The sequence below is a fragment of the Aspergillus karnatakaensis genome (genome assembly GCF_047715665.1).
Source record: "Aspergillus karnatakaensis strain CBS 102800 unplaced genomic scaffold BJY04scaffold_5, whole genome shotgun sequence".
NCBI lineage: Eukaryota > Fungi > Ascomycota > Eurotiomycetes > Eurotiales > Aspergillaceae > Aspergillus > Aspergillus karnatakaensis.
Genome location: NW_027395717.1, coordinates 139,668 through 165,627, shown reverse-complemented (window position 1 = coordinate 165,627; position 25,960 = coordinate 139,668). Strand labels below are relative to the sequence as shown.

At 52.5% G+C, this 25,960-nt stretch overlaps 10 protein-coding genes across 10 annotated transcripts; 4 read left to right on the top strand and 6 right to left on the bottom strand.

Moving 5' to 3' along the window:
- Positions 1-150: 150 nt before the first annotated feature.
- Positions 151-2,011, bottom strand: BJY04DRAFT_213971 (fungal specific transcription factor domain-containing protein; the record flags this gene model as incomplete). Its single annotated transcript, XM_073715079.1, has 3 exons — positions 151-1,165; positions 1,215-1,849; positions 1,916-2,011. The coding sequence occupies 3 exons, from the start codon at positions 2,009-2,011 to the stop codon at positions 151-153; spliced, it is 1,746 nt and encodes a 581-aa protein (XP_073575584.1).
- Positions 2,012-2,886: 875 nt separating this feature from the next.
- BJY04DRAFT_213970 (uncharacterized protein) lies at positions 2,887-4,098 on the top strand (the record flags this gene model as incomplete). The annotated part of the gene is made up of 3 exons (XM_073715078.1): positions 2,887-3,341; positions 3,420-3,861; positions 3,919-4,098. 3 exons carry the CDS (start codon positions 2,887-2,889, stop codon positions 4,096-4,098), a joined length of 1,077 nt encoding a protein of 358 aa, XP_073575583.1.
- Positions 4,099-4,156: 58 nt separating this feature from the next.
- BJY04DRAFT_116867 (serine hydrolase domain-containing protein) lies at positions 4,157-5,512 on the bottom strand. Its single transcript, XM_073708268.1, has one exon. It carries the CDS (start codon positions 5,462-5,464, stop codon positions 4,253-4,255), a length of 1,212 nt encoding a protein of 403 aa, XP_073575582.1. The 5' UTR covers positions 5,465-5,512; the 3' UTR covers positions 4,157-4,252.
- A 258-nt stretch (positions 5,513-5,770) lies between these two features.
- Positions 5,771-11,030, bottom strand: BJY04DRAFT_213968 (glycosyl hydrolase family 71-domain-containing protein; the record flags this gene model as incomplete). Its single annotated transcript, XM_073715077.1, has 8 exons — positions 5,771-6,846; positions 6,919-7,307; positions 7,372-8,115; positions 8,207-8,278; positions 8,332-9,187; positions 9,248-9,501; positions 9,557-10,893; positions 10,947-11,030. The coding sequence occupies 8 exons, from the start codon at positions 11,028-11,030 to the stop codon at positions 5,771-5,773; spliced, it is 4,812 nt and encodes a 1,603-aa protein (XP_073575581.1).
- A 1,023-nt stretch (positions 11,031-12,053) lies between these two features.
- Positions 12,054-12,884, top strand: BJY04DRAFT_213967 (uncharacterized protein; the record flags this gene model as incomplete). Its single annotated transcript, XM_073715076.1, has 2 exons — positions 12,054-12,290; positions 12,402-12,884. 2 exons carry the CDS (start codon positions 12,054-12,056, stop codon positions 12,882-12,884), a joined length of 720 nt encoding a protein of 239 aa, XP_073575580.1.
- Positions 12,885-13,236: 352 nt separating this feature from the next.
- BJY04DRAFT_179172 (uncharacterized protein) lies at positions 13,237-13,790 on the bottom strand. Its single transcript, XM_073709859.1, has one exon. It carries the CDS (start codon positions 13,733-13,735, stop codon positions 13,244-13,246), a length of 492 nt encoding a protein of 163 aa, XP_073575579.1. The 5' UTR covers positions 13,736-13,790; the 3' UTR covers positions 13,237-13,243.
- Positions 13,791-16,076: 2,286 nt separating this feature from the next.
- BJY04DRAFT_213965 (uncharacterized protein) lies at positions 16,077-17,159 on the bottom strand (the record flags this gene model as incomplete). Its single annotated transcript, XM_073715075.1, has 2 exons — positions 16,077-16,975; positions 17,060-17,159. The coding sequence occupies 2 exons, from the start codon at positions 17,157-17,159 to the stop codon at positions 16,077-16,079; spliced, it is 999 nt and encodes a 332-aa protein (XP_073575578.1).
- Positions 17,160-18,536: 1,377 nt separating this feature from the next.
- BJY04DRAFT_179169 (ankyrin repeat domain-containing protein) lies at positions 18,537-19,662 on the top strand. The gene has a single exon (XM_073709858.1). The coding sequence runs from the start codon at positions 18,876-18,878 to the stop codon at positions 19,401-19,403; it is 528 nt and encodes a 175-aa protein (XP_073575577.1). The 5' UTR covers positions 18,537-18,875; the 3' UTR covers positions 19,404-19,662.
- A 3,086-nt stretch (positions 19,663-22,748) lies between these two features.
- Positions 22,749-23,909, top strand: BJY04DRAFT_230053 (isocitrate lyase/PEP mutase family protein; the record flags this gene model as incomplete). Its single annotated transcript, XM_073719206.1, has 5 exons — positions 22,749-22,919; positions 22,971-23,248; positions 23,295-23,421; positions 23,480-23,581; positions 23,634-23,909. The coding sequence occupies 5 exons, from the start codon at positions 22,749-22,751 to the stop codon at positions 23,907-23,909; spliced, it is 954 nt and encodes a 317-aa protein (XP_073575576.1).
- A 302-nt stretch (positions 23,910-24,211) lies between these two features.
- BJY04DRAFT_230051 (TauD/TfdA family dioxygenase) lies at positions 24,212-25,390 on the bottom strand (the record flags this gene model as incomplete). The annotated part of the gene is made up of 1 exon (XM_073719205.1): positions 24,212-25,390. Exon 1 carries the CDS (start codon positions 25,346-25,348, stop codon positions 24,212-24,214), a length of 1,137 nt encoding a protein of 378 aa, XP_073575575.1. The 5' UTR covers positions 25,349-25,390.
- Between the last annotated feature and the right edge of the window lie 570 nt (positions 25,391-25,960).

The following is a 25,960-nucleotide window of genomic DNA, read 5'->3' as shown; positions in this document are numbered from 1 at the left end:
TATTGCTTACCATGGGCATAAAATGCTTGAATGTATGGCCCGCTTGCTCTGACCGTCTAAGTGGCCTTGAATTGAGTTTAGGGTGGCCGCATTGCCGTATCGAACGGTGGTCGGGGAGTTTCCTGGATACTTGTTTTAACTTATATATCTTCACAAATTTGTTCCCTCTAGTAACTGATCCCACTGCGAAAAGTCCAACTCTGGCGCGACTGTGAGGAATTCAGAGAATAGCTGATCCCAATCCCAGTCCTGAGCAGGCGCTTCGCTAGCCGTAGCGGGGGTAATACCCTCCACTGAATCATCATTTGCACACCCACCAATATTCGGTAGGATATTGTTGTCAAATCCCTCCGTCGACTCACCAGACAGATTGTCAGTTGATCCCGGTTGCCTTTCCAACGTCGCTAGCAAGTTCTTCAAGTTCTTCCGGATGGCCTCTCTAAACCCAACCGCCTCTTCCATTGACTTTTCCAGAGCGTCGTAGGCAGCTAGGACTTTCGCCTTGCGGGCCTCTGCGTCAGGTGCAGCGGCATCGAAAGAAACGTCAGTGGCGAGCGTTAATGCAGCCAGGGACACATGCTGCACAACGACCCAAAACCGCGCGGGCCTTAATCCCATTGGCGCATAGGTATCGTCCATTGAGCGACGGAGATCAAGAACTACCTGAGAAGAACGGACGCAGACTTCGCGAGAGTAGCCGTATGCAGGATCTGTCATGCCTTTGAGATGGTAGGGTCGATGAAGCCGGCAGAGGCGGGTGTGCAGGGCGAGGTGAAGGTGGGTTCGCTGCCACGCGATGTATGGGCGCTGTCTGCATATATTTTGGCTCCGGAGAGTGCTTTCAGGGTCTAGTCGGTAGAAGATTGGAAGTTCAGTGAGGAAAGCCTGGAACTTGGAGTCCAGAGCTAGGATAGTGGTGTATTCGGGCGTTTCACCGAGGACCATTAGTTCCGGCATTGCGTCGGCGGCTTCGCGGCATATGGTTGCGAATTTTGCACGGAGGATTATGCCAGTAGCGGATGTCGGTTCTGACAGGGGCTGCACGTTTGACACCTCCATTTCGGTAATATGCTCGTCGTCTACGTTGCTCGGATAGTCAACGTTCATGTGCTGCGGATGGAATGTATAGGTTCCAGCTTGAACGCCACCAGAAAAGGACGACAACCTGTAGGTGGTAAATACGGATACCAAGAGGGTTTCTTAAGTTGACATACCAGTCACTCGAGACAATACTCCACCATACCCGTCTTTGAATTTCGACCTCAATCATGTTATATCTGGTAAGTTGCCTCTGCTCACGGAATCTAAGCGAGTCGATACAGTGTACGCCCATCGAGCGCGCCATCCAGTGACATCGGACTCGAAGTAGATGGTCTTCCACGCTGTAACCATCGTCGTTGGAGGTGAGATGCGCCAGCATTGTGAGGGCTGCCAAAGCTGTTGTGGATTCGGCCAAGGGACGGCAGTCCTGTAGTATTGACAGCGCAGCACGCATATATGTCTGATAGGCTGTAGTGGCTTGCGGTTGCGTTGCATCGACCATTTGTAGTAGCATAGGAGTTGACGATAATAGTGAAGCGGCGAAAATAGCAAAGAGTAGCATAAGACTAGCTGGCTCTGGCAGCTTGCCCTTATGATAGTTCAGGTAAATATCGTCTATGAGACGAGCGGTTGAAGGGATATGCAGGATACCTATCGTGGGGTGCATTGTGGCAGCAAAGTGCGCGAACAGGTTATTTGCTTGGACAAGCGGGGGGAGAGCAGCAGCTCGACTGCTTAGATCAACATTGAATGAAGCTACTTTAGCGTGATCAGAGACACGAATGAATGGCAAGTGTTGGGAAGTCCCCTGTCAAGAGCATGAATATCAGTACGGCAGCTCGCGATGAAGCTCTTACTCTGGCTCCAGGAATACCTGTAATGTCTCGGGAACTGGACCGTCGTCATCTTGAGAGAACTGCTTGAACACTGTCTGCTCCAGCTTAGACACACGATTATAAAGATCGTCCATTTTCCTTGATAAGATCAGCCTATTTCGAGAGAGTAACTGGTGTATACTGACCGGGTCTTTGCAGGCGGAGAGGGATCCCTGGAGATGGAATTGCAGCTACAATTCCGTGCATCTGGTGCCATATAAGTTTCGTGTCGATCTTGGTCTAAATACTCGCAAGACAGGCCTCTTTGGTGACAGCTAGCGCAAGGTTGAGTTCGGTCGCAGCGACGCTTCTTTTGCCGGCACGGGAGACATGACAACGGCGGCTTCCCCCATTGATGGATCATCGTGGCGGGAATGTCCCCAGCCTTTCGTTTCATGGCAGTCATTTGATGATTACAGGTGATTATGGTGGCCACAATTGATGAAGAGAAGGGAGAAGATAGTAAACACAAGGCCGCTGGATCTGTGGACGTTGTGAAGATCTTCCGAAAGCGGTTTAGCGTGGACGAGAGTTATGGTCTTTCGGACCGAGATCATCTTCGAGTCTCCGGTGATTGCAGTGACTGAAGATAGTTGTCTAGAACAGCCTCTGAGTAAGTGGTACCTAGGTAAGTGAGGTTGCGTGCTGAACCTGTACTTGTATGCCATCGTCCGGAGCGACCCACGACACCTTTTGTTCTGTCAGCCAGAGTCGCTGATTCCCCTTTAACCATGGAACAAGTCCATATAACGAGTTCCTGCTAGCGAATATAAACTCAATTCAAGCAAACGGAATGAGCCTCCCACCAAAAGCCGCTGCTGTCCACGGGAATTATCTGCGGGAACCTCCGTACCATTCATAAACCCCTTCCCCCCGAGTCCCACTTCCTCCTCTTGAAATAATCCTTCGCCCGACGCTCTGTACATTTCCAACCTGCTATCCTTTCTCTTGACCTTACTAAAACATCATCATGCGTTACAGGCTCTGTGTCCGCGATGTTCTATCCACCTTAACAGGTGGCCTTATCGCCCCCAGCAAGGACCGGGTAAAGTACCGAGCCATCAAGACCCTCAGCAGCACCTTCGTGGAAGTACGGACCTGCCCCGACGCCAACATGGACCCGAAGGTCCTTCTCGATCTCGACGTGTCCGTCAGCGTAGGAGCACTCACCGTCAACACGCCCAACGAGAAAAACTCCAGCTCTCTCGACGGCGGTCTAATGCCCGATGCTAACGGGGACTTCTTCATCCCGCGAACAAGGGAGTTCTTGAAAGATCATGACCTGGACCCTGAGTCCTCTGCATGCGAGAAGAGCGCAAGAAAGCCCTCCCTGCGAAGGGCGGTTTCGGACTTCCAGCACTGGAATCAGGATGCATTGGAGAAGCTGGCGAATATCACGACGTTCAAGAATTCTGACCTTCCTATGTGAGTAGACTACTCACTGGCCTAGTCGTGGTTGGAAATGGGTAGAGTGCTAATGGTGCTCACTTCTTCGGTATTTAGGATCTTTGGGAAGGAGTTCAATGGCCATTTGCATGCAGTTGGGGACCCCGAGTGGACACCGTCGTTCTACTATGACATGAAATGGAAATCGCCGCATGTTAAACTTGTGGTGTACAACACGGCAGAGGGGGATACGAGCCAGTTGATGCAGACGGAATTACGGCTGCTCATTGCAGCTGTCTCGAAGAAGCTACAGAAGTGGGATGAGTGGGAGGAACAGGTGGCAAAATCAAATCAGCAGAAGAAGCTGCTTGAAATTAAGAAGATGACGGAGGAGAAGGAGAGGAAGAAGAAGAAGGACAAGGACAAGAAGAACACGGAGAAGACTCAAGAGAATGAAAAGGTAAAGAACAAGGGAGACGCCGAAGAGAAGGAGGAGTCGAAACAGACGATGGTCAAGTTGAAGAGGGTTAAGGGCGAAACCTATTTTGATGTGATTCCGGTATGTTCCTCATATCCAGCTCTGGCCAGACCAAGTTAGCTGATACCATCCATACAGATTCTGCTTGTTTCCTTTATCGGGGTTGCGCAGGCTAGGGTCATCATCGCCAACTTCAACTGTCGCAAGAAGACAATGAGCGTCCGTATGTCGGAGCTTCTTCCTGTTCGTCCGCATGACGCTGAGTCCTGGACTTTCCTGAGAAGGTTCATGGCCAGCGACATCACCGAGACCAAGTGAGCTACTCGATGTAGTTTTTTTCTTCTACAAATGTGCTGGACCGGCTTGAGCAGGCATTCGTTATTTTGTACTCATTTGTCTTCTCTGTTAGTACCCTAGCTAATTAATCAGATATCCTATAACTGTCCCATTACACTCGTAGCTCCTAGGACAATCACAAGTTGGCTTTCTCCTCCTCCTTCAAAATCCTATAAAGCTCCCTCCCATAAGCCTCCGCACTACTATTTCCCAGCGTGCCATTCTCCATCCGATTCATGGCATACGTAAACGTCACTCCCCGATCCAGATCCAAAACCGCCAGACTTCCTCCCCAACCACCCCAAAACGCCACCCTCCCCTGCGGAATCCAATCCAGCGAACCGTTCGACAGCCCAAAGCCCAGACCCATCCGCAGCGGCATTCCCAGCACAAGATCCGTACCATCTGCCTGAACATCGAAAATGAGATCAACGGTCTCGGGTTTCAGGAACTGGATTACCTTTCCGTCGGGCCCGACGACCGTTCCCCGGTTCGTGACGATTTCGAGGATCTTATTGAACCCTTTTGCGTTTGAGAACCCGCCCATTGAGCCTAATCCTGCTTTTCGGAACCCTGGAGTTTGTGGTGATTCCGCGCGCATGGGCACGCCGATCATCGCGCGGAGGGGGAGAGGGAGGGGTTTGCCGCTGCCACTGCCACTCTTGACTCCAGCAGCGGCGCCCTTGAAATCCATTGGTGGTGGCGCGAGGAGTTCCGCGATGCGCGGCCACTGCGACTCATCCTGTAGACCGAGGTAGAATTCTGCGTTGAGAGGCGTTGCAAATTCGTCTTGGATGAACTGCGCCATTGTTTTTCCTGACACGCGATGTACGATTTCATTCAGCAGGATTCCCTGCGAGACGAGGTGGTATCCCGAGGCTGTTCCGGGCTCCCACCAGGGCCTTTGGGAGACTAGTTTCTCAGTTGCGGATTGCGTGTTGTTGAAGAGCTCGTCTTCGGTGATTGGGGGGTCCCACGCTGGGAGGCCGGATGTGTGGGAGAGCACGTGTCGGACGAGGATGGAGCGCTTGTCATCTGTGTTGAAGGCGGGCCAGAAGTCTGCGAGGGGTGTATCGGGGGTGAGTTGGTTTCGGTCGATGAGGAGGAGCACGGAGAGGGCAGAGATGGTCTTGGAGACGGACCAGACGGGGGCGAGGGTCGTTGCTGTCCAGGGTTCGGTGCGAGCGGGGGTTTTGTAGCCGCCGTGGATGTCGACGAGGGTCTTGCCGTGGACTGTCACGCACATAGAGGCGCCGAGTTCGAGAGATGAATTGAGACGGGAGGAGAGGGTGTCTCGGAGGCTGCTGAAGCGAGGGTCGCAGTGGCCGTGGACTTGGACGGTGGCCATGGTGCTGGGTTGAGCAAGGAACAGGAATCTTTGGGAGAGAAGAAAGTAACCTCGGTCTTTCAGCTTGCTTTCTAGCCAAGTAGAACCCCGCTCTTCACAGCGAACTGGGCTAAATCAAGTGGGGAGAATTGACTAGGCTCTAGGGCCGAATTTCTAAGCAGTTGCGCACCCGGGCTCCGCAGCTATAGGCTCGGCGGAGCAGTCACCGAGTAGGTATACAGAATCTATTGCAAATATAGCAGGAATCTCCCCCAGGTATAGAGGTCAGAACTCCAGAAAGAATAATTCCCGTCTATACATCCAGCCCTAATCACTGCCCTTGATACAAAGACAGAGAGGCGCCCCATGCGAATAATCCCGCTCCTCACAAACCATAGAGTCCCCCTTGTCACAGTTATAAAAGTCCAAACAAGACTGCACCGACTGACACTGCGTCCCATACGGCGGAACACCCTGGTTACCACGGCACTTGCACTCTCCATCGATACAATCAAGCGCCTGGACAGGCGAGCAGTCACCGGTGCATTGACCCGCGGAGCTGCAGCTGCCTCCGATCGGGGTTCCTGTCGACGTGGGAGCCGAGGTGCTCGTGCTTGTTCTCGTGCTCGTGGTAGTGGTGGTTCTAGTGGTAGTCCGAGTAATTGTACCCTCCCAATCCTCGTAGTAAGGACTATCCGGGTTCTGCACGCTATCCGGGTTGCGCGGGTCTAAGAAATCCGGGTTTTCCTGGAGAGGCGACCCGGCGCAGAAGAAGCCAGATCCACAGGCGCTGCCGCAGCCCGTGCCTGCGCACGTCGGCTGGGGCGACCCTGTGCGGAAGGTCAGGGGCTGAGCCTCCGGGGGGAAGGCGACAGGGCAGGATCCGCTGCTGGTCTGCCGCTTTGTGTTGGAGGTGCTGCTGCCGCACTCGTTGGCGTACGACCGGCCGTTCTTCTGGCCGTTCCAGACTACGTTGTCGAGGTACCACTCCGGCCTGTGGCCGGCGAGCGCCGTCCGGCGGTATGCAAGGTCCACGATGCGCTGTTTTACACTGGCTGCCGTGTCCAGCTCGTCATCGAGGCCGCGGAAGTATGCGGCGAGGCCGGCGACGGTTGCGGAGGCTAGCGAGGTTCCAGAGCCGGTGCGGTAGTCGCCAAAATTGTCGTCGGGGGTGGCCACGCGCAGGCGGACTCCTGGGGCGTAGCAGGTGACCCAGGGAGCTTTGGCGTCGGTGGTCAGAGCGCCGGATCCCAGCACCGAGCCGACAACGATGAGCTCAGGGATGTGATTGCGGTCGGAAGGGTCTCCAAAGAGCGCTGGGTAACCATAAGGGTATTCGGCTCTGTTTCCGGAGCCCGTCACAAACACGGCGCCGAGATTGATGATCTCACGGATGACCAGGGCTATACGAAGATCACAAGAATGTCAGTCAAGTTTTCAAGGAAGGAGAAGTGACAGAAGATCAAAGAACGCACCCATTTTATCCTGAAACGCCGCCGACATATGGCCCTGGGGAATCGAAATGGAGAGGTTGACAACACTTTTATCCCCCCTCCTTCCCCTCAGGATGTCATCGTGCACCTTTGCTAGTCCGTCGAGCCAGTGTTCGTTGATGGAGCCTTGAAAGTCCCACACGGTAGCTATGACGGTGGCCTTGCGCGCGATGCCAACCGTCTTCCCCACGGCCTTGGAGAGGCACGATGTACCATGCCGATTGGGGTCATTTTCCATCCAACTGCTGACAGGGTTCGGGCCTGGGTGGATTGGCAGAAGAAAGAGAACATCGCTGAATTCTGGGTGCGAGGGGGTCGCGCCGTAGTCCAGATCGTACACATATGTACCCTCGCCTGCTGACGAATCGAACCTGTGCAAGTTTACTTTAGTCACCGTCGCATGGCCTGTCGGCGAAGAGAAGGAGAGAGGAATACCTGAAATCTCCTCGCTGGGGGACGGGGCCTATTCCCGCAGGCCAGGACAGCGAAACCATGTAGTCTTCCTGATCCGATTGGAAAATCTCGCTGCGCTTCACAAGATTAGACCGCTCGTAGAGTTCACGTTTAGTGCTGTTCAGGATGTCCAAGACCGAATCCTCCTCATCATCCCAAGCAGACAGTCCGCCCTCCGTAGTGGGGATCTGAAGCGCGCCCCAATAACCGAGCGTCAGTTGTCCTCTAGGGATATAGGCGTCAGCAACCTGGGCATGCCCCCGGATAGCAGCAGTCTGATCATCTGTGAACGCCGGCACAAAGAAAAACAGGGTGCCCAGCGCGTCCGTCCGCGACTCGAATAGCTCCGGCTGGGCGCCCCCGAGCTGCTGCTGCAAGGTGGTCCGAATACCGTCGACGCTCCCCGGATCGCGAGGGATCACCACGCGCGGGTTTGTCGTGGCGGTGCTCTCGATGCTGCTCGTGGACGTGATGTCGGTGGCGCCGCACCCCGTCACCTGCGTGCAGAAGGAGATGGTGGATGTCGTGGTGGTGGTGGCGCGCTTGGTGAGCTTCTGGACAAACTCCTCAGTGGCGATCCCAGGCGCCGCTGTCGGGGCGACGGTCCGCTTGGCCACTATTCCATAGGAAAGAGTTGTGGTGCACACACTAGCAGTCGCCGTCTCGCATACATTCTCGTCTTGATCTGGCTTCTCCGGATACGTGGGCTTGCGGTCGGTGCCGATGCTAGATGGGTGATCAAACGGAAGTGTCAGCAACAGCAACGCAACATTGGAGGTGGGCATCTAGGGCCTGTCCATGTTGCCGGTTGACTTACGTGATTCTAGGCCAGGGAGCTTTCAACGTTAGACCGGGGGGCGGGTTGGGCGCGAGAGGCGGCGGGCCTCCCCTATTTGAAAAGGTTAGCACGGCCGCTGACGAAAGAAACAAAATACGACTTACGGAGGATAGATTCCCGGCTCCCTGAAGCCAGGCAAGACGATCCCACCAACATGAGGCGGGCACGACCATATAAACCAAGCGAAGCAGGGAATGACGGGGGTAGGACCATCACCACCGACCTCGGTTGCCGTGGGCTCAGGGACCCATTCGCTGACCCAACTGATGGATTCCGTGGGGAAAACTGTGGTGGGAAATGGGCCAGTCTCGATGGGGATATCGTCGATAGGGTCCGGAGTCGTGGTTGTCGTGGAAGTGCCAACTGCACCCGCGGCGGTCCATGGCCATGGAGGGGGACGGATGGTCCGGGAAACGGGCGTTGCGTCAACGTCAGGAATACTCGTCGGCTTGAGGACGAAGGGCGGTGGGCTGATACTTGCCGTCGGGGTGATTACGGATGGGACGGCGCCGTCGACTGTCGTGGTTAGGATCACGTCTGAGAAGCTGATGAGGGTCGTCGTAACTGGCGGGATGGAGATCTCTGTAGTGACGGTGATAGCAGTGTAGTGGGTCGACCGTGTGCCGTCGACGGTATCAGTGGTTGTCCAGCCGAACTCGAGAGATGTCTTCCAGGGGTTGAAGGAGATGGTGGTCGGCTCGGCGAGGGAAGATGGGGGAAGGACAAGAACACACGGAGGCGCGCACTGGGCCGTGGGCGTATTCCAGACGGCAGGATCCAGAGTGACAGTGGGATACTTGCTCTGATCATCCTCCCCATCATCGTCAATAGGTCGGCTGCCACAGATATCTGGACAGTAGCCATGCTCGCAGGCAAACTTGCAAAGGCCGTAGTCGTTCACAGAAGAGTCGAGGTAGTAACCTGTCACGTCCGTCTTGGCCGGGGTCTGGACCAAGATACCTGTCGAGGTACAGGTACAAGCATGCATGGGGCAAAAGCCAAGGTGACAGCCAAAATCACAGAGGCCCTGGAAGGCACCATCGCCAGTGCCCCCGGTGCATGCGGGCGGCAGGAACGGCGAATAGTCCAGGACAACGCCATCATTAGGAGTTTGGCCACAAACGGTGTCCGGGCAGTAGCCGTGGTTGCAGTTGAAGCTACAGAGCCCGGCGAAGGAGCCGCTCTTTCCAGGGAGTGGATAGCCCGCGTCACCAGTCTCGTTGGGGGCATTGGCGACGCCCTTCTCAAGGCAAGTACAGGCGGCGCTGGGGCAGCTAGATGAGACCATGTTAGTGTTGTCTGATACGCAACTGTCTTAGATGTACTTACTAGCCATTTGAACAGGCAAAGTCGCAGACCCCGACGAACTCATACACCCCGAAGCCCTTGACACAGTCCAACTTGTCAAGGTTGCCAGTGGTTTTGACCGGGTCGATGGAGGGACCACGAGCACTTCCCACCCAAGGGTTATAGTTGTTCAGGCCTGCAGTGCAGCCGCTGGTGATGGAAGCACCCGAGATGGTGGCAATCGTCGTGTCCCCTCTCTTCACCGTCACAACCACTGGCCCACTGGCCGTCCCAATTGGCACGCTACCGTGGTACACGCCAACGCCCCCGTGAGGCTCCTGGTCCCAAGTGCCGGCCTGTACCACTCCACCAATACTAACCTGTACCTGAGCGTCACTCCCAAGGAGCACATCATAGAAGACCCGGTCTTCCATCATCTCGCTGGGTGCGTACTCCAACTGCAGTTGATTCGCCGTGTTGCCCGTCGTGCCGCCATCGGAACAGGCACCGTGCTTATTGACACGGTACCATGATACGAGTCGCTCGTCTTCAACAGTCGCGCTACCAGACTTATACATAGAAATATAGTACGGGAGAGTCTCGCGCCAACCGTCGTGGGGCATGTCCTTGACATAGTTGAAAGGAGCACGGCCAATGTCGAAGGCCTCGTACTGACGGTCGTCGAGAGGACCGATATAGTGCGATTCGCCGTAGTCATTCCATGAAATGATCTGGATCCAATCGGGCTGGCGATCGAGCGAGATGGCTTGCTGCCAGCGCTGAAACCACATATCATCGCCACGCCAGAGCCAGTTCTTATCATACCCGGGCAGGTTGGTGTAGAACCATGGAGAGATAGGCATCATGTACGGCTTTGAACCTAAAAAGTCATAGTACGAGGCATCGGGGTATGTTGTTACATTGGCCGGTCCCTTTGGCCATGCGTCCCAGCTGAAGAGGCCGTCGGCGATACCGTCACCGAGGTTGACGGCAGGCTGGGCACCGACTGATGACCAATCTGGAATAAAGAAACAACCTGTCTCCTTTTTAATGTCCTTCCAGTCGTCGGCATTGTTGGGGCCTTCAAAGGTCGAGACAAATGGGTCTCCGTCCTTCTTGAAGTAGGTCTCCTTAGAGCCATATTCCTTGATCATATCAATAACAACAGACTTATCCCAGGGGCCGTTACCCGCATAGTCGAACGAAAAGAGCAGCTGAAAGCCCATGTCATAAGCGGCGGTGAAGGCTTTGGGCAGGGCAATGTCGTTGGTGGGATCCCCGCTGGCCATGTTCAGCGCAAAGGCATCTATGCCCGCCCCTTGGGCGGCCATGATCTCGGTTCTCCAGTCATCCAAGCCGAGGGATTTGGTGTTGCCCACCTGTGCGGCTTTAGCCAACTCCAACAACAGACCGCAAGGGAGAGGTGACTTACCATGAAGTGAGCAAACACGGCCTTAGCTTCGGCAAGGCTCGCGCCGCATGCCAACGCCGAAGCGAAAGCAGCCAGCAGCTTCATTGTGAGTTGGCTTGACCGAAGAAAGCACGCTTGCTGAGAGGATGTGCAAGTAGTCAACGAGCGACCTCGTACCTCCTTCTTATACCTGCAAACTACCTGACGGAAGACCGGCAGTCTATAGCGCAGGGGGCACTCTCGAGTCTGCAGGCACCTACGCTGGATGCTGGAGCTAAGCTGCGTTTGGACCAGTGTGGAGGCAACTACCGACAAGGCGACTACAGATGATGGCTCTGATGCAACATCATGAGAGCTGGACGCTGCGCGGTGGTTTCAGGTTCATTCGATTAAAGTATCTACAAAGACCTCCGTCTTCACAGAAAGGTCAGCAAGCCAATGAGCAGCAACACCTGAGATCAAACGATGCATGATGCGACTCCAAATAGCTAGCGCAAGCGAGCCCTAGGGTCGTGAACGGCGAACGGGTCAGCTAGCCAGGCACCGGGTGTGGCGGGAGATGAGCGTGTGCGAAAGGGCGAATTAGAAAGCCCAACAGCAGCCCCAATATTGGGGGCTTATTTGACTTAAGGCAGGCTAAGCCGGATCCTCGCCTCCTCCTCCGGCGCTACTTCAATGCTAAGTTATACTTTGCGCCCTCGGAGGTCATCTTCCCGTCCGGGGGGCAAGTTATTATGGTGGTCGCTGTACACAGGACGGGGTGGTAAATGAGATAGGGGGATGCATGGGTAGATATCGAAGACGGTAGGTGAAAAAGCATGGGCAAAAGCCAGTGGGTACTGAGCGGTACTGAGAGGCGAGTCGGTCACCGTGCCATAAGCGAACCCCCTCGGGCTGGGGCGGAATCCACTCATCGGGCGATATGATAGTGGTTAATCCAGCCTATAAGCGCGGTCCGTGAAATGAAGGATGAAGTAGACTATTTTAATCATTGTAGATTCATTAACAAGTAGCGGTCGTGCGCAATAAACGCCCGTCCGTGCATGCCTATTACTACGCACTAGACTACCCACACTCTTCTTCAACTAACATCCCCGGCCATCACTATCGCTTACCCTCCCTCCTGCCATGCTGTCTCAAGCCGAATCCATTTTCCGCAAGATCCGTGGTTGTGCCGGCCGTGACAGCCGTGAAAACGATGTGACTGATACTCCATCCCCGTGCCCCTCCCCTCGCGCCATCCACATCAGCGATGCGAAGCGCTCGCCCACCCGGCCACCCCGGAGGCCCGGCGTTGAAATGCAGTTCCTAAACATTATCGTCGTGAAAGCCACCGGCGCCCCGGACTTCAAAAAGCTTTACACTGTACGTACCCAGCGCAAGATGCTCCGTGTACCGCTATCGGCCGAGCTCATCCCGTGTGGTTCCGTTAGCTACTCCTGAGGGAAAAGGATTACGGCGAGTACGACCCGACAGGAAACTCCGACACAGATTACCTTTGCGACGGCTACGTCTATAATGTCACTTTTGAATCGTCTCGCGCGCTATCAGATTCAATGGGCTGCACCCTCATGCAAACATGCCTGCCTCGTCTACACATACGACGCTTCATCAAAGGAATCGTGGGACGAAGTAATCGCTCTCGACAATAGTATGCGCAGCCGCTGCAAGGACGGTGTTCGCCCCTTTCTTGCGACGGTATTTGCCGGCATGGATAAAGGTAAAACTGAAGTTGACGGCGAAGCCACCGTGTCGCACGCGGAAGCCGAGGAGTTTGTAACTCAACAGGACTGTCGCTCTCTTAGATTCTCGCCGTATACTGGCGATGGCGTCTGCGAGGCAATCGGCTCGCTGGTTGAGCTGGCGCATGGCACTCGTGATCAATATACTCTGGATCAGAAGGGTTACCCGCAAAGGCTCAAGAGGGCGAGAGCAATGGAGGGTTTATTTCCCAGCTAGCCATCTTGAGCTCGAGATGGATATAGCTATTCATGGATCTATTCTATGCTCACTCTCTGTGGTAGGTGTGTCTGATCGTCGTAATGCATGAATTATGTAGTGATATTCTTCTCTGGTCGAGGCAGCAAGAAGAAATCTTCCATTTATTGTTGCTGAAATAGGATGGGCTTGAGGTAAAGGAAAGGCAATGCCTGCCTGGAATATAAATCCAACCTTCTGTGTAGATTCAGAGCTTGTCCTGTCTAGATGTGTTCCCAACCTGGAGCACGAGATCTTCTACCAACCAACAAGGCCCACACCACAGGTTCATGATCGAGTCTTCGCGAAAGAGCCGAGACTATTTTCATCATATCTCCGTGTCAGCTTACGTATGAGCCATCTTCGGTCTTGCTGGTGTTACTGCTGTGATCAGTCTCACTATCCTCCTCGTCATCCTCATCAGACCTCGGCTGTCCTACAGACCACCCTTCCAAAATGTCGAGATCAGCACCCAAGGCCTCAACATCATCTTGACACATTCCAATCTCCTCCCAGAATGTCTTCTTCTCAGTCCCAGTCTCCAGGTCGTTCGAAATAACCGGTACTTTGATCGTCCGTCCCTTATCGGCATTCACCATCCAGTCATTCTTGAACAAATCCACAACAAGATGCCACCCCTCCCGATACTCATGAAACAACACCGGCGGAAGTAATAGCTCCGGAGCAGTAATCTCTCGGTCAGTTGTAATCATATTCTCTGGTAAAAGCTCAGCCCAGCAAGCGGCAAAGTTCAACGGCACTAGACCTGGTATATCTCCGCTGCGCAGGAAGTACACTTTATCGTCTTTTACCACAATATGATTTTTGTTCATGTGCAATTCCTGACCGAAGACAATGAATGGCGTGCTGAAGAGCTCCCTCCGCGTGTATCGCCAGCATTTTCGGTACTCGACCCAGACGTCTTCGCTCTTCCAGGCATCGAAGTCCCGGTAGGCGTGGAAGTAGCAGCACGTATCTCCGGCGTTATACTCGTCCCCCGAGTCTGAGTCACTGAGACCGTCTGTTCTATTTCGTCGTGTGAAGGGAATTTCGGCGCTTGTCTTGACTAAAGTGTCGATGGTGCTCGCAGTGAGACGTTTCACCACGGGTCTTTCTAGGGCCTGATCATTGAATAATAACCAGATATCCTCTGTGCTGTGGACCTGTTTGCGGATTATGGTCGAGGTGCAAAGAGCTCTAAATGGGGTTTCATCGATCTTGGTGTTTGAGAAATCCAGGAAGGCGACGAGAGCGCAATCGGCGGCGTTTATATGAATGTCTTTCTTGAACCAGTAATCGTATCCGTTGGTGATGAACTGTAGTCCCTGAAAGCACTTATGAAGGTATATTGGCGGAGTTGGCGCTTTCTGTTCCAGTGCCCAATGTAGAGAGTTTGCGCGTTCGAAGCATTCATGGGCATATGCAGCTAGCTCTTCCTTGAATACAGCTTCTGCGGTGAAGTAGCACGCAGAGCTGAATAGAGACCCAATCTGGGGATTGTGCGTTAGAGACTTGTCTTTGAAAACAAGCTCCGTACGGATGAAGACTTTGTCAGTATCGATGAATGGCTGCCCCTCGTGCTCCAAAGACTGGTCGAAAACGATGCATGTCATTTCATCCATACCGCCGAAGTTGAGATCGCTGATGCGAAGTGCCGGATTTCCCTGACCCGAGGTTAAATAGATGAGGACAGTATACTTAGAAACGTGAGAGCGAGAAGAATCGTAGTATGGCGTATCAAGATGGCTACTGAACTTGCCATCCCCGGGCGAAAACCGATTGCATCGGAAGACGTAGTTGACGAATTCAAAGGAGGATTCAAGCCTGCCCCCTCCTATAATATCCAAGATCCCACTCGTCCATAGTGCGTGCCCGAGGGCTTTGCTTAGCCGAGCAGAGTGGAATATAAACCGTTCCCCGCCACGTGTAGCTTTATTGAGGGGTGTCGTATAAAGGCCCAAGCCGGATACATCTTTGAGTAGCTTGCATGCACGGCCCTGAAGCTTACCGGAAAAAACCTCTTGACCAGGGCTTATTTGTTGGATGTCGATCATGGATAGTGCAAGCCCTCGTTTCTCTCTTGCGTCGATCCAACGATCGAGAGGGACGATGTTCTCGAAGTTGTGATATGACAAGTCCGATGGATCAATGAAGACTGCGAAGAGCCTCGGGGTCTCCATAATCTGCGCGAAGTATGGCAGCATGTCCGCGTCAACCGCCTGATCCAACTCCAAGCTGAACATAAGAGCTTTGAAACCAGCCGTTGGGTAAAACGAGACCTTCATCCCGCGAACCTGAAGACAGCCTGCACCCTCATCGAGATTATTAACCATTGCCTCGAGAAGGGTCTTCGCGCTGTTATTTGCAATCCCCAACCATACAGCCAGGTAGAGATCCCGGATCCCAACACCCACGATCCGTTTCTGCTCAATGCTTAAAGCTGCGTATTGCGCCTTGCCGTCTTCACCCCTTTCGAGAATCTGGTCGAAGTGAGGTATTGACCGGAGCCAGGCACTCTGCTCACTCTCTCGTTCGTCCGATTTTCCAAAGATCAGAGGCCAGACTTGGCCGCTTATCTTCCTGCCGCATAGTATCTCGCCCAGTGGCTCATTCTGACTTTCAGGTTGGGGCATGAAACATCGGATTTCCTTCGCGTTGAAGTGATACTGTCCGTCAGTGGAGATATGACACCATTTTGCGCAGGGAGTCGACAGTGATGACTTATGTTTGCGGTCCGTCGAGGAGCAGTCTGCGGTCGGACCCCCATGTTCGCCTACTTGCGAGGGATGTGACGAGAATGACTCTGTTCGTTTTCGCTTCCTCGACGAGTCGCCTGTGTCCATTTTGCTTGGGTCAGGAAATAATAGATTTAATGAGACTATCGTTGAAGCAATGAAGGACTGAAGGGATGGATCCTGGGACAGGACAGGGTAGGTGGTGACCAGCAGGATCATGCAGACTTCGTATTCGACCCCGCCTGCGAGTTGCATCTTACTCTGACTTGGAAGGTACTGAAAGTCCTAGGCAAGGGTCAAGCCTTTCTATGATGTGGATATAACAAATTTAGATACGGGATCTGCTATGTATCGACGTCTATGACTTGAAACGACACACTATGTTCGAAGAGCCATCTGGCAAACCCAGCCATTCAAAAAAAGATTCGTTGTCTTCTGTCTATCTCCACACTTTCTTGAGCCATAGCCGTTGGTGGCCGCCACGCCCGCCATTGAAGTCAAACCCAGTTGACCTCATCTTGTCCAACGCCGATCGATCAAGGTGGAATTCCCTCTTGAACACCAAATCATCCTTGTTTCGGAAAATGTCTAGGAAGACAGCAATTGCCTGGGCCGCGAACCCAGCTACCGCCAACACAGCAGGGCCCCAGCCAGTTGATGCCGACATAGCTGCATATTTTACGCACGCCATGCCAACGGCAGCCATCGTCTCAAGCATCTTGTCATACCAAGCACTGTTACTATGATCCGCCTCCCAGCACTCGATATGCGCAATGATGTAGTTCTGCACCTGCCCCGAGAAGAAGGATCTATCCAAGAACGAGAAGTCCTTCCGCCAGCCAGTCTTCACAGCGTGTGTGTTTGTTGTGCGCTTTGTCTGAGCGCCCTCGTCGGCGCCTACAGCTAGTGCCCAGTAGATCTCGTCCTTGCCCACCTCACCGGATTCTTTGATACACTCGAAGTGGGAGAGTTTTATATTGTAGTGGAGTGTTGATGACTGTGGCACTGGATTGGGAGATCCGAGGACCGTAACGCCCCCACCCGCTTCGAGCATTGCTTCGACATGCTCAGGGGAATCGATGTCATCGAGATTTTCGAGATTTGAGACATCGACGAGGCGGTTCTGCGGGAGAGCTGCAAGCTCTTCTCCAAACTCTTCTGCGTCCCTAATCAAATCCTCTTGCGTGTATGGTTTGTCGTCGTCAAGAGTCGCCACGGATGCCGGAAACATATGAGCCCCGCTGAACCGACCGGTTTTAGAATTCTTGAAGATGCGACCGAACTCAGCAATTTCCTCGTCGTCTGTGAGGCCTTTGAGGAATCCCAAAAGGGTCTCCTCTAGCGGCGAGAGGGGCTTTCCCTCGGACTACCGAGCAGCTGCATGGAGGGTTGCGCCGAAAAGAATGTTCTCGGCGGGCTTACGAGGGGGCAGGGTGCGGCCTCGAAGACCAGTGAATGGGGCACCGCTAAGAACAGCCCGGAGAGCGTCTTTTCTTTCTTGAGGGGTGTGTAGGCGTGGCATAGTGATGCGTACTTGTCAACGGAAGGAATACTAATGAAGGTGGAGGAGATTGAAGAGGCTATAGAGTGCGAAGCTGGGCAAACAGGGGGGATTTATACTCTCATGATTGCCCGACGGCACTCTTCATTGCACCGTCGCACCTTCAGCATACCTTTTCCGCACCAATTCAAATCAAGGCTCATCTGCAGTTAGACCCAATAGTTTCTCCTTCACCTTGTCTGCAGAGAAGTGGAGTATCCTACCCCAGTAAGTAAAGCTTAAACCTTCATGACTCGGTTTACATGCACTGCGAGAAGCTAGGAGATCCTTCAGGTCGTGTTGGTCCAATACAGTACTCAGTGTGGTGCAGGGTCTAGACTGCTGGGCCCTGCATAACCCAGGGTGTACGCAGCAAAGTATTCAGCTTCCTTCCTTGGAACGATGGAAGTTCTGCACGGCTCCTGATACAGCAGGTCGTATATCCTTGATGTACTAGCTAACGACAAACCCCGACGAATCTTTAGAAGCAACAATAGGTACTGAACGTGAGGGACCGACGATGCTGGATGTCTACTCCCAGCCTTTTGCTCAGCTGAGGCTTTTTCTGTCCACGGGTGAAGATGGACTGCCCCCCTATAGTCACGCTATAGTCACGCTATAGTCAGGCCGAAAGCCTCAGCTACCTTTCGAGCTCACCGTGCAGCTCAGCCAGCCACAACTTCTCTCAAAACCTCACCTGTTCCTTCGACTCCCACCTTGCCAGCTCAGTCTGTGCCGGATGCACTTGCAGCTTCCATCTGCGGCAGTTCCCGTGGCCGATCTGCGGATTATTCAACTGTCACCCAATCGCATACACTTACACTTAGAACTCGAAGTTGCAGTCGTGGCGCTCGTATATGCACTTCATCAGATCAAAACCAAGGAACCCTTTCTGCCAGCCGCAGGACTTCAAAGTGCCAGCAGCATACTAAGAGCCACCCACTCAGTGGGAGAGATATGAACCTTGCTTCAGCTACATACCACGATTTTTCTCATACTCTTGTCGAGACTGAGTAGCGAATTTGCGTTGTATAGCAGAGTGGAAAATGGAAAGATACAAGGCCTTCTTAATGGCGTGAGGTAAAGTAGACACCAGTAAAAAACCACTAGTTCCATATTGGGTGCCCGCTACCTTAGCTAGCTGGAGCTAACTAGCAAGACCACCTCTCTGTTTAAGCTCTCACCTCGCAACCTTGACATCTACACAAAATGGCAGCAACTGAGAAAGACCCCCAGGACCGCATCTCTGCTGATGTGGCCGACAAGAAAGACACTTCCATCCCTAAGCCCCAAGAGTCAATCTCACACAACAACAGTAGCGCCAACACACAAACCCCCCAGTCTTCAGACCGACAATTCCTCCGCTCTCAGGAGCGCGCCCTTCTCCGCGCTATTCGCAGGGGAAACACATCCACTGCCCGCACCCTACTCTCAGCCGGCGTCTCCCCCGACGGCAAATACGAAGCCATCTCACCCATCAGCCAATGCATCCGCTACAGTCGGCTCGACATCCTCCATCTCCTCTTTCAGCACCAGGCACACTCACCACATCGCAGGAGGGAAGATTTCGACTTTGAAGACCACCTACTCCTTGCGGCATACAAGGGAAACCTTGGTATTCTCAAATACCTCTATGATTACCGCAGAGCCGAAGCCGCAAAGTACGGAAGGAACTACGTCCATGTCACGCCTGAGTATATGACTGGCGCAGAACTGATCCACGCTGTTGCAACAAACAAGCACACAAAGTGTATCGAGTTTATCCTGGCACAGGAGCCGAACCGCGAGAGCCAGATTGAGTGGACGGCTTGGTTCATGCAGACACCGCTTCATTTCGCCATTGATCGGCCGCGTGTCAGGGTTGCGGTCGTGAGGTATTTGTTGGAGAGAGGGGCTGAGATTGACGAGGTGACTTCTGATGGGATGACGGCAATTTATCTTGCTGCTAAGCATGGACATGAGGGTGTAGTCAGAGAGCTCTTGAAGAGATCGCCGAGGTTAGATCTGAAGGGTGGTTTTAGGCAGAGGACTGTCTTGCATCAGGCCGCTGAGCATTGTTCATTGAAAGTTGTGAATATGCTGGTTGAGGCGGGGGCTGATGTGTATGCGCGGGATAAGGATGGTATGACCGTCTTGGAGTACGCGAGGAAAGGTCGACAGAGGGAGACTGTTGAGTTGGTCTCGAGCACGTTTGGACTAGAGACACTTATAGAACAAGCTATATAATTGAGGCAAAGTTTACCCTGATCATGATACTAGAATCGTTGGAGTCATTTACCAATATCCTGTGATTAGTCGTCCCCTCAATAAAAACAATCCCTAGTTACCTCCTGAATGGTCTATTTGCCAGAGGAATGGTGGTATGTTCGATACTACTGTACTTAGCATTGCAATATTTGAGCCTCTTGGACATCAATAGGTTGCTACAGGCAAGCTACATGACGCCTCGCGAGGCTAACAAAAACCTTACGATATTACTTCCTTCCAGAATTGCCTGTACGAGGGGCACACACGTCAAGGCTAAGAATAACACCGCGCCTGAGAGGCGTAAGCTTGATCCCACCATGATTAGTCTTTATACATAAGACGCTGCTGTGCAAGGATGAGTCAAGATAATCAGAGTATAACCTTACAAGAAGCTTTCAGGGGCGAGAGGAGGACAACTATATGATTAATCAAGCCTTTTCCAACACATCAATTCTTGATAGCCAGATTTAAGGTATCATCACATCTTCCATAGGGCACTTTCAAAAGCAGGGTAGTATTGGATTTTCCGTCGTCTGTTACCTGGTACGCTGGCATTGCTCAATAAATACATACTGCCGGCCTTTCACGAGTCAGGCATAATCTTACGTGTGGCTATTATTACACTCCAGCCGGATGGACATATCCATACGGGATGCCTGAGCCTCGAGATTCCTACCGTCACTGTCAAACTAAGTCCAGGCGATCAATCTCATTGGCATACCCGGCAACCGAAGTTTTGTACTCTGTAAGAGCCTCCGGTGGCCGGAGCTAGTCCCTTCTGATCTGCGGCTTATTCTGTTGCAACGCTGTGATGAGGCTCTGAGGGCGTATCTTCACTATGTAAAGCACATAGTCTGTCCTCGCCTATACTGCTGCAATCTCCAGCTTGTTTTTAATCTTACTCAGTAAAGAAAGCCCTCTCGGGCTATTTTACATCACCATTTAACAAGAGCAAGAAGTCACCCTAGGCGTGAGAACCAAAAACACCATGAAGCTACTGTCCATCCTCATGCATGGCGTGCTTGTTCTCCTCATCCCCAGTGTGACAGCAGGGCCAGTCGGAACTAACTTGAACATCGAGAGACGCCAGTTAACCTGTCAAGACCTATGTGAACTTGAATACGATGTCTGCTGTGCTCAGGATGTGAGTTTTATTCCTCAACTTTTCCCAACCCATACCTACCGAGGGCACCCAACGGACCGAAGGGGAGAAATGAAAAGAACTTGAGCGCTAACCTATTTGACCTACCATGTAGCCTACCCACGATTGTTCCTCCGTTGTAAGTACCCTGGAGAACCCGTATAGCTTTCGTCATGCTACTCGAACATAGAGACTGACCGCAATGCGATAATACTAGTCCCCGTGTGTAAGTAACCTACTCACATCCACCCAGTACAACTCTATAAAAAGACAAAAGGGACTAACCAAGGGCCGTTATTGTGGCACTAGGGCTACGCTTTAGGCCAATGTAATATAGCATGCCCCTGAACCACATGTCTGCAAGCTGCTTCCGCGTGCCTTGGTATAGGTTTTCCTCCTATGTACTTAGGTTTCCCCATACCGTAATGTGAATACAAAGGCACTATCTGTGATGACTGTGGTGGAGTTAAACTGGGCTTGGGTCCTGCTGCCACTGTTCCAACAATGTTCCTTTTTTTCTAGAAACTTCATTACGCCAGTGAGAATACTCTTGCTAGATGGTGCGATTGCCTGGCACGGATTTCCAAGCATGTCATAATGGGAAATCCTGTGGTGAGTTCAAGCAACAGCTTGATATCTTGACAGTGTTTGCCAAACGTCATGTACGAGGCCTTACCCTGCACCGGTACAACATTTGAAAATAGACTGCGAATAAACTCGGCCGCCGGGCTCACAAATGGCAAACTCAAGGTCTCGTCCTGGCCTCGGGGTCCTCTCACCTCAGGTGTTACATGTGTCAGCACCTGCTGGGTCTCTTCCTAGTTTGTGACCTAACAACCACTTGTTAATGTATCACATAAGACTGCGCTCGTTGAATCCCTTGGGATCAGCAACATTTATCTATCAACCTGCCCTTTCTCGCTTACATGGTGGTAGGGTATCACATATATTATAAGAAAATAAAAGGCAAGGACACTCCTGGCTATCTTGTTCTTCTTTACATCCCATCGGTATTCCTCTCCGCAGATACAATCATCTCAGGGGCACCTCAAAATGAAGATAGGCAATATCATCTTCACTTACTTAAACTTTGCTATTATGGTCATTGCTATGCCCACCGCTCAGGAGACAGCCTGCAATCCATATGGCGAACCTTGCTACAACACAAACTATTGTTGCGGCTTGCTCACCTGCGTTCACTTACCACCTAACAATCAACCTTATGTTAGTATCCTATGGAGTGTTGTTTCACAGACCTTTTAGTAAACATTGATAGTGCATTTGATCTGCTGCGGTGCTCATCACTGTGGCGCTATCTCAACACAGGGACGATGTTGGTCAAACCTAGCAACTGCGATGTGATTTCTACCCATGCGCCTTTGTCAACTGGATTATAGGGGCGACTATGCATACCTGCGGTTGATCTATGTACTCACCCGAGTCTTTTTTTTGGATGGCGGCGGGCTGGACCGGTGTTTTACTCTTTTCTCGCGTTGTGGATGGATAATGCTACAGCAGGAACTGAAGGCATGCGAGAGGGTCAAATGTTTAATGAATATACTTCATCTATTAATGTTTCTGGTAGTATCAATCTGAGTTGATGTAGAGCCCTTAATCCGATGACCTTGTTCTCTTCGTTGAGGCTGTATCTGTTCCCCGTTTTTTTGACCCGTCAGGCAGGATATATACAGTCCCCCTAAGATGCAATACGCCTGATGTTACCATGTACAAATGTCGATAGTCGTCCCTTGTTTCAGTCTGTGGTGGCTTACATGTCTCTCCAAGTCTCGTACACCAAGTAGAAAGGTCATAGGACGTATGACTATCACTCTTTGTTATGTGGGTGATGAAGATTGATTATACCATTGATGGTCCTCACTACCGAAAAGAAACAATAGCCGGGAAACGTGCCCCATTACCTGGTCCTGTGGGCCTTCTCAGTATGGAGAAATAAATAACATGAGACGCGTCGGCAAGTAGAGATACTTGAGCTGATAGTCTCCGTCTTTCTGGAGCAAATGCGGGGCATTCTTGTTGGAGAGACATCCGGAGGGTCCGGTTGGAGTCGCCTTGCCATCGGAACCACCGATCTTATCTATCATTCCAGTTGGGGTAAATATCATTTTGTTCCCTCACCAACACCAACATCAACACCATAATCTACCACAGCAACAACTACCAAAATGCTCGAAAAGGCTACAACAAGGACAGCTAAGGGCGAGCCCGAAGAATACATCAAACCCGCCACACGCCTGCGAAAACTCCTCTCCCAACCAGGGGTCTGCATTCAAGCCCCAGGAGTCTACGATGGTCTCTGCGCCCGCCTTGCCATTGAGCAGGGATTTCAGGTCATGGTAGCTTTCTCTTGACAAAAATATCATAGGCTCTCTGCTAAACCTGAACAGTATCAAGGCGGCTCAATGACAACCGCCGCGCGCCTCGGCCGCGCAGACCTCGCCTTCGCCTCCCTCAACGACTTTTCATCGAACGCGCAGATGATCGCCAACATTGACCCTCGAATCCCACTCATTGCAGACGCAGATGTTGGTTTTGGAGGGCCGCCGAACATCGCGCGCATGGTGCAGACATACGATTCGTGTGGGATCGCGGGGTTTCACATTGAGGATCAGATCGCGAATAAGCGGTGCGGGCATTTGAAAGGGAAGGAGGTTGTTGATCTAGAGTGAGTTTTCTCTAGGCTATCTCTCGATGATAGCTGACTTCAAAAGGACATGGAAGACAAGGATCCGGGCGTGCGTTATCGGCCGGGACTCGATCTATGGCGGGAGTGACATTGTCATTATTGCACGGACGGATTCTTTGGCTGTCGAGGGGTACGATGCTGCACTTGAGAGGGTACGTATATTTCAGTCGTCGAGAAATGGTACATTATACCTGTGCTGACACTAAACAGCTGGTTGCGGCTCGCGAATGTGGAGCAGATATGGGCTTCCTAGAAGCCATTGAGACGGAGGAACAGATCAAAAATGCTGTCAAAGTGCTTGCACCGATGCCTGTAAGCTATTCCTCATACCTTTCTGCACAAAATTGCATACTAATCTAGCCAGCTCATGGTGAACCTCGTCTCCAATGGCAAGACACCATGGTTCTCACCGGCGCAACTGGGTGAGTGGGGTGTTAAACTAGCAATCTACCCCGGTGCTGCCGGAAAGTCGGTACTACATACTATCCGACGAGCATACAAGTATCTTATGGAGACTGGAAAGGATGATGCGGAGGCACAAGGGCTGGATCCAAGGGGGTTCTTTGATGTTATGGGGCTACAGAGGGAGATTGAGATCGATCGTCTTGCGGGTGGGTTGGCTTTTAAGGATGGGGCGTAGTATAAATATCAATGATAATGTTTCTTGGTGATTTCAACTCTTGCAACATATATTGACTATGTGTGCCGTGTGCAAACGATGGTAATTCGGTTCGATAGCCTTATAGTCGGCATCTTGGATATCGCCATTGCGGCGATCCATTTTCTCCCAAAGCCTCTATTCGATCATCGCTGCACATTTCTTTTGAGAGACAGGCTATTGGTTTTACTGCGCATGGGATAACAGGCGTGAACAAGGTTAAGTGAACTCAAAGTCAATGAAATATAATGCTAACTCCTATACAATAGACAAGCAGCACGACGTTAATTCCCCGCCACAATCTCCTGCATCTCTTCTTTCGTTGCAACCGGCTTGAAGCTTGAGAAAGCCATTCCTAAAGCTTTAGCCTGCCGTCTCTCATACTCCAAAAACTCCTCGGTGATGGCACTCCCCCTGACACCCCCCCTAACCGCTCCCGCCCTCGCATCTCCCCAATACTCCGCCCACTCCTGAGGCAATGGCTGAGAGGATGGGATTGACAGCCACAACCGCATAAGATGCCTCTTCTCATCCGGCACCTCAAAGTCCTCAAATGGTGTTCGCGAATGCAGCGTCACGAAACTATTCAGCAACTGCATGTCTCCCCGCTCAAGCTCCATGCTGTAGCAAAACTCATCAGTCGGCATGATTGTGTCTAGAAGATCGAGCGCTTCCTCCTGCTTCGCGGAGAGTCGTGGGACCTCCGGGAAATCGCGCTGCGCAGCGACGGTGTTCTTCCGGTTCGTGCGTGCGCAGAAGTAGTTGCCGCTGCTACCCATCAAAGGACAGCGGTAGTACGGCGGCTGCGAGGGATCCTGCGTGCCCTGGAAACTATGAAACCATTTATTCGACTCGAGCACCGGAAGGAGATCAGGTCGGAGTTCGGCGACGCGATCGCGTAACGCAATGCTGCTCATGACTTTGCTGGTTCCGCCGGACTTCGCCGTGCGTCGACACAGCAGCGCGACGATGTCTGCTGAGTCCTGGTGGAAATCGAGCCCTGCATTCGTGTTGTATCCGCGTCCGCCCTTGACTTTGTAACTGCCACCTGCATCGCGAACGTCGTTGATGACTTCGGAAGCACGGTTCTGCGTCCGTCCAACGCCCATGTAGAGACCCATTCCCCAGTATGCGACGCGCATGTCGGCCTCGCTCCATTCGTCGGTTGGGAAGCCTTTGACTAGGCACATGCCCCAGCGGGTCTGGGTTGTGTCGATTGCGCGCTGGAGAGCGTTTGCGGATGCTTCGGGGAGGGGATAGTCGGCTTGGGTCATGGAGAGGAGAGGCTTGGGGTTGGTTTTTGCGTGGGCGAGCGCTGTGCGGAAACCCTCGATTTCTTCGGGCGTCAAGCGCAGAATCCAGGAGTCGTCGGATTCGACATCTTTGGTCTTCCACGCTTGGGGCTTTTCTCCGATGGACATTTTGAATGAGGTCAAGATTGAGTGAACCCTATGGTGTTGGGGGGATGATTGTCTTAGGGAGCTTTGCGGAGAGATCTTATCTTGTTATATATGTCCGCTAATCGCTTGAGCTCCTCATACGATGCCGGGGGCACTAACGATATGACGGACAGAAACCTCTCAAAGACATCTGCCGAGAATTATCCCAATGTCTCCAAATCTTATCGGAGCTCCATCTTGATCGGAGGCTCCGATATTGCGCTATCCCGGTCTTCGCCACGTGCATTGCTTTGCAGCCGTTTAGCCGGCTAGCCCGCGGTCAGTGACCATGCCAATCATTGCAAGATATTTGGAGTCAGCTAGTTGGCGAGGCCAGTACCAGCCTCTCGGACGCACCGGGGCCCCGCGTTTGGCCCGCAGAGATGATGTGGGGGACTACTGATCGCCTACTACAGGGGCTCGGTTACTCCAACTCACGGGGGATATTGCCACAAGTCGGGGTAACTCAGTAGGTGCAGGGCTATGTAGAGTAAAGGCCTCGATAGCAGCTCCACTACAGTGTAGATAAGTCTACGAATGGTGCAACACAAATGCCCAGTATATAGCCAGATGTATCGCGTTGTGCACATCGTC